We start from the raw sequence: 10,958 nt of genomic DNA on the forward strand, positions 1-10,958 counted from the left end.
CTTGGATCCCCAAAATTACCTAATACTCTTTCTGTATCCTGATTTTGGATGCCCACCCAACCGTTCATGTCTCCCAGTAGAATTATTCTTTCCCCATGTTCGAAGATGTCTATTGTGTCATTTAAAGTGTCCCAGAAGGCGTGTTTCACTTCTCTAGGATCACTATCAATCGGCGCGTAGCATGTTATAATAAATAGTCTTCTGAAAATTAATTTTAAAACGAACAGATGAATCTTCAAGAAATAAAATTAATTTTTCACAAACTATTTCAACTTTTAACCTAGTAGTTTAATTTTTTTTACCAAAAAATATGACCTTTCCATTAAACGATGAATTTTCTATCGTGAAAAAGAGATGAATTTCGATCCAAAAATATAACAGTCGACTTCTCAATTAAGACGGATCTTCTTTTAATAAAAATTCTTCCATTTTTGTACTGTATTCTAATAAATCAGTTATCATTTAAGCGAAAAAAAGAGAAAATTAATAAGTTTCTTGAAAGCAGGGAAAAAAGGAGGAATTCTTTCAAAACGGGGAAATTCGTCTAAAAAATATTTTCTTACCGAAAGGTCCATTGCTGAGTGTTACGTATGACGACTCTTCTTCGTTACGGATGTCGTGGTACGACTCTAAACTTCCTTTCAGCATTAGGATCAACTCAAATGTACCTCTAAAAACTGCAAGAAAAAAAATCAAACATATTACTATTACGTTTGAACTCAAAAAACTATGACAGAGTGGCCATTTTAATCAAAGAAAAAAATTCCCGGGTTTTTCCCGATTCGCAAACATTTTTCACGTTTAATGAAATTTAAAAAATTGAACTCTAAAGCCAAAAGTTTGTCCATTTGAAGTAATAAAAATTAAACTTCGAATTAAAGCACTCAAAGTGAAACTCTTGAATTTTAAACATTTAAAACTGAAGTTAAAAAGTTTTTTAATTCAAAAATTTTGTATTCAAATCCTCAAGAACTTACATGTATAAGATGAAAGCTCCTAAAACTTTTTCGACTTAACAATTTTAAATTAAATGCAGTTACACTGACAAATTAAAATTTTTATAAATTATAGAGTTCAAATATTCGGATTCAGTTCCAAAAATATAAATCTACATTATCTTTTTCAATTCTCTAAATTAAAGAAGCAATCAATGAAATTAAAAATGTTAAAAATTATATAATTTTAAACTAGAAACATTAAAAATTAAACGACTATATTTTGTCTTATAAGCTGAAAACTTCTTAAATTGCCAAGTATTTTTTTAAATCGTTTAAAAATCTTTAGAATGCTTCAAAATTTCGAAATATTTAAATTTTATTTTGCATCTTTTTAAATTTTAAATTATTTTCAAAATTTTTACAAAACTTTTAAGCATAATTTAAAATGATTGGAATTTATCATAATTTTTGAAAATTTTGTAAATCTTTACAAATCATTTTGAATATTCTCTCAAAGTTAATTTTTCAATAGAAAAAAATCATTTTCAATTTCCCTAGGAAATGCTTTTATTCTTCTGAAGAGTTTAAAAATTTTCAAAACCGCTTCTACATTCTTTGTTCGAAATCAGCTAAAATCTATATTTATTTTTAAAATTTTAATTTTTTCTAAGAATAATGTGTTCAGTTTTATTTTTACGTCAAAACTCAACAATTTGATTGGCAATTTAATATATTTTTTAATAAAACAATTCAAACTGTCACGTTCAAAGATTAGTTTTCTTGTTTAGCTTTGAAAATATAATTATAATTACTGATTTTAAATGAACAGTCAGAGATTTTCGAATTTTAAGTACTTGTTATTTTTCTTAATTAAAAAACTTCCAATTGAATTATTTAAAAATGGAATATTTTAGACTGAAATAATATTGGAAATTTAATAAAAGCTTTTAATTATAAATATATTATTTTAAAGTCATTTTAAAATTGAAAAAAGTTTACAAAGTTTCAATTGGGCGTTTACATTTGTTTAATCTAGAAACATTAAAAATTGAACGATTACATTTTTTTATAAACTGAAGATTTCTTAAACTTTAATTAAATTTTTTTAACTAGTTAAAAATCCAGAAAATGCTTCGAAATTTTATTTCAAAATCTTTGAACATTTACAAGTTGTTTTACATTTTTTTCAAATTTTAAATTATTTTTGAAATTTTTCAGAACTTCTGAATATCTTTTAAAATGATTTGAATTTTTCCTAAAACTTTGTTAAAAATCATTTCAAATTTTCTATTATTTTGAATATTTTCAAAAATTCTAAAAATCTTTTCAACACATTCGGATTTTTTCTAAGAATCATGTGTTCAATTGTTATTTATACATCAAAATTTAACAATTTTTTAATATATAATTATAATTACTAATTTTAAATTAACAGTAAAACATTTCTAAATATTAAGTAATTATTCTTTTTCTTAATTAAAATTTGCCGAATTTAATGATTTTAAAATGGAATATTTGAACTGAAATAATAATTGAAATTTAATAAAAACCTTTAATTATGAGCATATTATTTTTAAGCAATTTTAAAACCGAAAAAAAAGTGTATAAAGTTTCAATTGGGCGTTTACATTTTTTTAAGGTAGACACATTAAAAATTGAACCATTACATTTTTTTATAAACTGAATACTTCTTAAACAAAATTTTATTTTATTATATTAAGTAATTTAAAAATCCTTAAAATGCTTCGAAAGTTTATTTCAAAATCTTTAAACAACTACATGTTGTTTTACATTTTTCAAATTTTTAATTATTTTTGAATTTTTTTAGAAGTGCTAAAAATCCTTTAAAATGATTTGAATTTTTCCTAAAATTTTTTTTAAAAATCATTTTAAATTTTTTATTATTTTGAATATTTTCAAAAATTCTAAACATCTTTTCAACATATTCGGATTTTTTCTAAGAATCATGTGTTCAATTGTAATTTATATATTAAAATTCAATAATTTCACTTACAAATAAAAAATTTGTCAATAGACAAAATAAAACTGTAATGTTCAAAGTTAAGTTTTTAATATAATTATAATTACTGATTTTAAATAAACATATATTTCTAAACATTAAGTACTTATTATTATTTTATTTTTTATTGAAAAATTTCAAATTTAGTGGCTTAAAAATTGAATATTTTAAACTGAAGTAATATTTGAAATTTAATCATAAGGTTTTAATTATGAATATATTATTTTGAAGTTTAAACAAAATTAAAAAAAGCTTATGAAGTTTCAATCAGGGGTTCATATTTGTTTAATTATACTTAAGTTATAATAATTATAATTTAGTTTCACATTTTTTTATAGAAACAGTTTACCTTTTAACGTTAGAAACTCGAAATTCTAAAATTGTGAACTGATTTTGAATCGTCTTGTGAAGTCAATTATTATTCACTTTTTAAATCTTAAACTAAAATTCAATTTTAAAAATCATTAATTTATTTATCTTCACAATTGATTTAAAAAAAATGTTTTTTATCAAAAATCTTCTACTTTATACGCTTCTAGAATTTAATTCTTTAAGTCTTTAAAACTGCACTTTAAAATTCTTTAAATTAAAATCTTGGTTTGAAAATTAAAAGTATAAAATCATTCTAATCTGAATAGCATCATTAAAAAGATAACACTTCAACTATTCATTTATAAATCGGTTGAAATCAAAGTTGGGCCAATTTTCCTTTCTCAAAATTCGTAAAATTCCCAGTCAAAAAAGAAATCCACTTGTCATATCCCAATTTCTCTGTCACCCTGTATGATTTACTCATAAAATACTTTGTTTGACACCTACCAGGTACAAATTGCTCCTCAATTAGTGGTCGTAGAAAATACTTCGAATAAACTCCCTTCAAAAGAAGCGATGGATGTACAAAGTGTCACTATTTTCAGAAACTGTACAAAATCGCTCTCGGGAAAATGTATTTGATATAGGCCTGCCTTTGTAACAACATCGAACAATAAATGTACATAAGTTACAGCACACAAGTCACCAAAATAAAGTACCAAAATTGTGCATTTTTCTGGAATCACAGTTGCTCTCTTCTTATGTATCTAACGAAAGAAATCTTGAGTTCTTTTACTTTTAGTTTCGATGTTACTGAGCTAATGAAAAATACTTCAAACTATTTTGGCACCTTTTGACGAGAGTCATTGTCATCAAGAATAATTTTCAGTTTTAGTTATCCGGAAGTTCTTGGAAGTCAATAATTATGATAAGTCTTGGCTCTAAAAAGTATTCTCAGCCAGTGCCAATCAGATAGGCAGTTACTATAATAAAATCCTCTGAGGTAATATTATGAATTCGTGAGTGAAATGAAGATATTATTTGTTAAGTGCGTGTATAAAAAGAATGTTCATATGAATGGCAGAAACTTTATGTACACATTCTGAAAATTAATTCGATTTAAAGACATCGATGGTCAATTCTAGTCTCTATCACGTTGTGCACTCTGCAATCCTTCTTATCATATATTCCATGTTCTCATAAAAAATCCAACTTTTAGATCATTTTCGCATCCTTTCCCAGTGCTGTCTTCAGACGATAACTTTTTAAAATCGGTTGCTTTATTTAGGACTGGTATTATTTTCCATGTGGCCTCAAACTGCAGCTTGCAATTACAATCCGGATGAAGTTGCTGAAATTATAAAGAAAAAATCTATTTAAAGATAAATGATAATACGGTGTGATAATACAGCAGTGATTTAGTCTCATGAGGTCATTTCAATAATACGTAACGCTCGATGGACTCAATTCTTTGCAAACATCGAATAGAAAGAGATAAAAATGCGTTACAATTTTTAGAAGTTTATCAGGAGTTATGTACAATTGAAAGTTAGCGACAACAAAACTTTAGGCGGGGACCCTTGGCAAATTTTACCCGATACAGAAAAAATTATTTGAAAGCACGAAAGAAAACTAAAATATTTAACTATGCAAGTTTAAAAATTAAACCCTCAGAGATAACACATTTTTAAATTAAAAATTTTTTTATTTTTGATTTTGTAAATAAAAAAACATTTTTGGTTTTACTTTAGTCTGAAAGAAAAGCTTCGGTTTCTTTATTTAAAAAAAAAGGAGAAAGGGGTTTGTTTAAATGTTTAAAAAACTGCACATGAAACAAAATTCATTAAAATTACTTGTAAATCTTGTTTGAATTTTTGTACTTATTTTTGAAATTTAAACTAAAAAATCTTCAATGTGGCAGATCATCTTACTTTATTATAATTTCAAAATTTTGTCATTTGTACAGATTCAACGAAAGAATATTTTACCATGCAAGTTTTATTTCAATCATAAATAGTTTAGTTAGGAATTAGTCAAAATTAAAAAAGTTTAATTAGAAAAAAGAGAAAAAGAGAAGACATTTGAGAATAGAGAAAAAGGGGGAATAACAGAAAGACTGCGCGCCCTGAGATTAAGTTTATTAGCTCTTCAATTATTTTATTATTAATTAAAATATTTTTATATTAATAAATCATAAAAATGCTCATCATATTTATTTTCAAATTATATAATATTGAAACAGGGATTTTCGGAGTCGTCCCTAAAATTTAATTCACATTCCAAGTAAATTTCACAAAAACTATTAAAAAATATAATCCAATGATTGAAGATATTATAATTATTCTTGGAAAGAATATCAATGAAAATACGAAATTTTTGAAAAGTTGCTATTAAATCTCCAGTGATCTTCTGCAAGGCATAATCTCTTATGATATCGAAAAAAAAATTTCTTAGACATTGAATTTGTTAAAAATTTGTCAATTTTTAGCTCAAACTTTTTTAGCAACTATAAAGTTTAAGAAGAAATTTTGTTGATGTCTACGAAAATTATATATTGCTTCCTAAATACAAACTAAAGGCACGCCATAGACAATACTAAAAAAAATTATTTTTTTATACAAATTAATCAAATCTTAAAAAATATAATGTTTGCTAATTTACAAGAAAAATACTAACTTTAACAAATTATATTTCTTTGGTTTGAATTTTTTATTAGGTTTTCATACCAAAGAATAGATAAAAAATACCATAATTTTCGAACCCATAGAAACATTTGTTTTAATTCTCAAAATAACGATTTTTTTTTATCTCATAGCAATACCGCAGGCCCATTCTTGAGTTCAAAAAGTGATTAGAGTTTTTATTCATACTAAGAAAAAGTAACACACCTGGTTCCTACAATATATTTTTCAAAATAAATAATTACTTTAAATTTTGGAAAATATTAACCTGAAAAATATAAGTGGAATTCCTGATTAAATATTAGCGTCAATTTTTAAGTGACCTTTCAAGAAAGATTATTAATTCAAATACAGTAAGATTGATACGAAATGATCTTATCAGTCATTTATTACCGTTGAATTTAATTAATCAAAAATTATGTCTCCCTAAAAAAATTGTGTTAACAATTTCAGCCATAAAAACTTGTCTTTCGAAATTGGAAACAGTAGAATTTTACCGAATGTTTACCCCGAAAAGATAAGCCATTATTTACGAAAATTCCACCACTTTTTAAAAATTGGTAAGAAAGTACAGAAGGAAAAAATTCAATTGCATTGCTAAAATAATTTTTTTGTTTAAGTTTACAAAATTTTAATTAAAAACAACGTTTTTTATTTGAAATTACTTTATCGGTAATATTGGTTTAATTCTTAAAATCAGAGCCAAGAACTTTTTAATAACTTTGAAATGTTTTCAAATCCTTTTTGATTTATCAACAATCGCTTATTTAAATTAAAAATAAATAAATTTTAATTTTTATAAAATTTGAATCCTTTATAATATTTATATTTATATTAATATGTATAATATTCAGGCCTCGAAATCACTTTGGAGATAAAAAATAGTGCCATGAATGTAAAAAACAGTGTAATACATTTTTTCAAGCATGTAACTTATGTTTAATCCAAATTTAAAAATTCATAGTAGAAAATCAAGAAGTATGCAATTGAAAAAAAGAAAAATTTACAGATTTCGAACATAGTATTTTTAAAATATTAAAATTTTAATTTAATATTATTTAAAATGTTATTCTTTAGTCTGTAATTTAGCAAAATTCTTATTTATTTATCACAGGGATTTTGGTTAAGAATACATTTTTTGGTTTAAAATTGAATTCTTTTTTTTAAACTTCAATAATTTGATGGCATTTTTAAATATTTTTCACCTTCTTAACTATCTGTTGAAAATTCATATATTTTGTTAAAAATTTGTCTTTTTTGGTAGAACATCCATTTTTGGATTGAAAATTCGATTTTGCTAGTTAAATCCAATTGTTTTACATTTTTAATTAAAATATTGTTGTTTAATATATCAACTATCAATACTACTTTTTTTAAAGTTCATTTTTTGGGTAAAGATTCACAATTTTAATTAAAATTTCATTTATTTTGTTTGTAAGATTAATTTTGTTCATTGCAAATGTAACTATTTTGTTGAAAATTCAACTGATAGGTTAAAAATAAATTATTTTGCCAGAAAATCACATTCTCGGGTTTAAAATTCAACTATTTTGTAGAAAATTCGACTTTTTCAATGAAAATTCAATAATTTGGTATAAAATTCGACTATTTGGTAAAAAATTGAACTTTTTGGTAGAATTTTCGTTTTTTTTTTATTCAAAATTAAGTTTATTATATGAAAATGTAACTAATCAATCAATCTTTTTCAGTGACAAAATCTGACTACTTAGTTTGGAAATGTTAGTAACGTAAAAAAATGTAATTTGTTAAAAAAAACTTTCTGGTTCAAAATATATGTATTTTGTTGATAATTTGTCTTTTATGGCAGAAAATTAATCTTCTTGATTTAAAATTCAACCATTTTTTTTATATATGTCTTAAATTTTTTATTTTTATTACTATTTTGTTTCATTTTCTGCATGTAGTGATTCGTTGAGATGGCGAAAATATTTTAAGCAATTAGCGAAGAAGTTTAAAAATAATTTTCAAGGAAAAGTAAAAAAATTGTGGCTTTAATATTTTTCTTTTAAACTTTACGACTTCATTTTTTCTCGCGTTTCTAATAATTTGAATTCTCGCAAAATGAAACATTATTTCTCAAATGTGAATATTTTATAAGAAAATGGTACTGTAGAGTTATAGTATTATTTCCTGAGTGAAGAAAGCTAAAAATCTAATAATAAATACACCCACTCTAGTACGCCCCCATCCCAATAAGCCCGAGTTAAGCGCTGCTTAACCTCAATGATCGAAGGAGAAACATTAAACAATTCTATATGCCCAAAAGTAAGAATATGTCTTTGAATAAAGATGGTCAAACTGAAATCGATCAAAGTGATCCAAAAGCTCGAAAGTAATTAATAATCAGTAAATAAATTAACCCTTAAATGACACTAGGGGTCCATTGGATCCCATATCATTTTTGAACGAAAATAAAAATTTGTAATATCCATTAATTTTCCATTGTTTTTCGAAGTGTTAAAAATAAAATTTAATTTAATATACCGATTGATTCTTTAGAAGAGATGTTAAAGAATATCCAAAAACAATTTTTAACAAAAATATCAAAAATTAAACTTTTTACAATAGTTTAAAAACGCTGGGGTCCTCAAGACCCCAAGTGTCAGCTACGTTATTTTTTGGAGGCGTGTCATTTAAGGGTTAAATTAGGTCTTCCAATTTGCAATATAAGTTAATAAATATCTACAGTAATTTTCAGGCTTTTTTAAATGCAAAATAGGATCAAGTACCTTATCACTATTGCCACCTCTGGACGCACTCTACAATGGAATTTAATTATGAATAAACTGTATTATCATCAGATATTTGCCAACGGAGCGAAAGAGAATCATTTTTTCAGACGAAATTTAGAAATTAATTATTTATCCCCTTTAAGAATAAAAACCAGTTTTTCGTAAATCTTATTCTGAATATTATTTTGCAAACTTGGATATTTCATTTCGGACACAATATCAGTATTATTTATATCTATAAACATGAAGAACAAAAGTGGAACTTGGAACAAGTAAACAAACAAAAAGACCAAATAAGGCTGAGACGAATTTTTCTTTCTCGAAATTTCATTTCTGATAAACGATAGCAAAGAAAACCTCAAAGTGTGCTTAAAACACTTGAAATATTACTAAATTTCGTATATAATAAAAGTAAAAAGAGCAAAAGTGATAATCATTTTATTGCAGTCACATGGCTCAGTGTACTGGCACACATGCGATTACACGCAAACACAAGCGCATTGAAAGCCACGCTCGGTTTGCGAAGGAAGGAAAAAGCAGAAAAAGAAATTTTGTTAACTCACTTGCTTCTTTTTGTAACGCGTGAAAATCCAGCATAATATTTCAGATTCTCAATTCTGAAGCTAAAACTTGAGGTGAAAGAACGACCATGATCCTAGAAAATCGTAGCATCGACGATTAACCGAACGAGGAAATTTGCAACACTACTCATAACGAAATTATCTCGAAACGAAAACCGCTTTTTCCTTCATTCACTGCAAAGGACGGATGCGAGGTTAAAATGTCTTATTTCTCGGCAAAAGAACGTTTTCTCACGTTTAGAACACGAGGACAATTTACGCAAAAACTGGGAATAACTTTTATTGACTTTTATGACAGCACCGTTTCTCGTCGCCATAACACGATGAACGGGTTAGGTGAAAGTCAACTAGAGTACGCTGCGAACGCCCGGAAAATGCGCGCCATTTTTCAAATGTCCGCGCTCAATTTTCATAAGGGTGGTGAAAAAATGCATTGCAACATTTTTTCACTCTTAATTAGAGCGCAAGGCACACCCTCTACCCAAGTTTACATTTCCAGAGGAAGAAAATCCGTATTTTTGCGAAAAATTAAAGTGATACTAAATTTTTTCGTATTATTGTTAATTTCCAGCACTTTCTGCCCTCTTTCATAATACAAATAATTACTAATGGTCAATTAAAATATCCCGCATGGCTTTTAAAGCCATTTTTAAATGTTTAAATAAATTTAATTCATTTAAATATTTTTTTTTCCCCAGAAAATTAAAAAAATAATCATATTTTCTGAATGAAATGTAATAGTTGGTCATTGTTTGAAGTAACATTTTAAAAAAAATATTATTTGATTATTTAAACAATGAATGATTTTTTATTTTTGAAATTACTTAAAGTCGATTCGGAGATGTCTAATGTCCTATAAAATTGGTATCTTATGCTGCTTATTGTTCAATACTTATATAACTTTCATACTTTTCTTCTAATGTTTAACAAAATTCTATTTCTTTAAACAATTTTTATTTGCTCAAGAAAGTTGTTTTTTAAATCTTTAAAAGATACATATAAAATAAAATATGTCCAATTATTTTTCGGACTGTATACTTTATAGAAAGAATATATTAATAAAAAAATTTTAAAATCGTTTAACCCATAAAGGGCATGCTGAATGTTAAGCACACAGCGACTTATTTGTGCTTTAACAAAACGTACCAAATTCAAGAAAATAAAACATATGGCGCCAGATTGACAAATTACATGAAAACCTATTTTCCTATGTCATTTGCACATAATTTTGATTTTTATCATTTTTATACGCAGTTTAAGATCAATAAAATCGTTTAATCACGCAAAGCACGGTGTTTCATTTTTCATTGAATTGAAGCTTTTATTTTTTAGAATAAATACCCTCTTTGGAACGAACACTACAAGACGAATTTTATTTTTGAAGCGCCGAATCTCGGAAGTATTCAAGCAAAATTTTAACTATAAATATCAAAAACTTGAAAAGCTATAAATTTTAGATTGAAAGAAGTCATTTTTAAATTTTTTCCAACAAAGATTTTTTGTAACTACTTTAAATTTCAAAAACTGTTATGAAACCTTATCCTCCTTAAACTACATAGATTAAACATCATTAATTGATTTTCATTTTAAAAAACTATCCAATACCGTCGGCACAGCACACGTTTGAATACCCTTGGGTATTCAACACCCAGTATGCTCCTTATGTAATTTTA

At 25.4% G+C, this 10,958-nt stretch overlaps 1 protein-coding gene across 2 annotated transcripts in view; it reads right to left on the reverse strand.

Moving 5' to 3' along the window:
* The window catches only part of LOC117170582 (phosphatidylinositol 3-kinase regulatory subunit alpha), a 175,553-nt gene extending 165,972 nt beyond the window's left edge, over nucleotides 1-9,581 (reverse strand). The window contains exons 1-4 of one of the 2 annotated variants that reach the window (XM_033357437.1): nucleotides 9,268-9,581; nucleotides 4,121-4,621; nucleotides 3,778-4,037; nucleotides 564-677 (exon numbers count right to left, since the gene is read on the reverse strand). In XM_033357437.1, coding sequence (XP_033213328.1) covers nucleotides 564-648 — 85 coding nt within the window. In that variant the 5' untranslated portion in view covers nucleotides 649-677; nucleotides 3,778-4,037; nucleotides 4,121-4,621; nucleotides 9,268-9,581. Of the gene's footprint in view, nucleotides 1-563; nucleotides 678-3,777; nucleotides 4,622-9,267 lie in introns of both variants that reach the window. The other variant, XM_033357436.1, reaches the window with a different exon arrangement.
* Nucleotides 9,582-10,958: the final 1,377 nt, after the last annotated feature.

Source organism: Belonocnema kinseyi, chromosome 4, assembly GCF_010883055.1.
Source record: "Belonocnema kinseyi isolate 2016_QV_RU_SX_M_011 chromosome 4, B_treatae_v1, whole genome shotgun sequence".
NCBI classification, from domain to species: Eukaryota; Metazoa; Arthropoda; class Insecta; order Hymenoptera; family Cynipidae; genus Belonocnema; species Belonocnema kinseyi.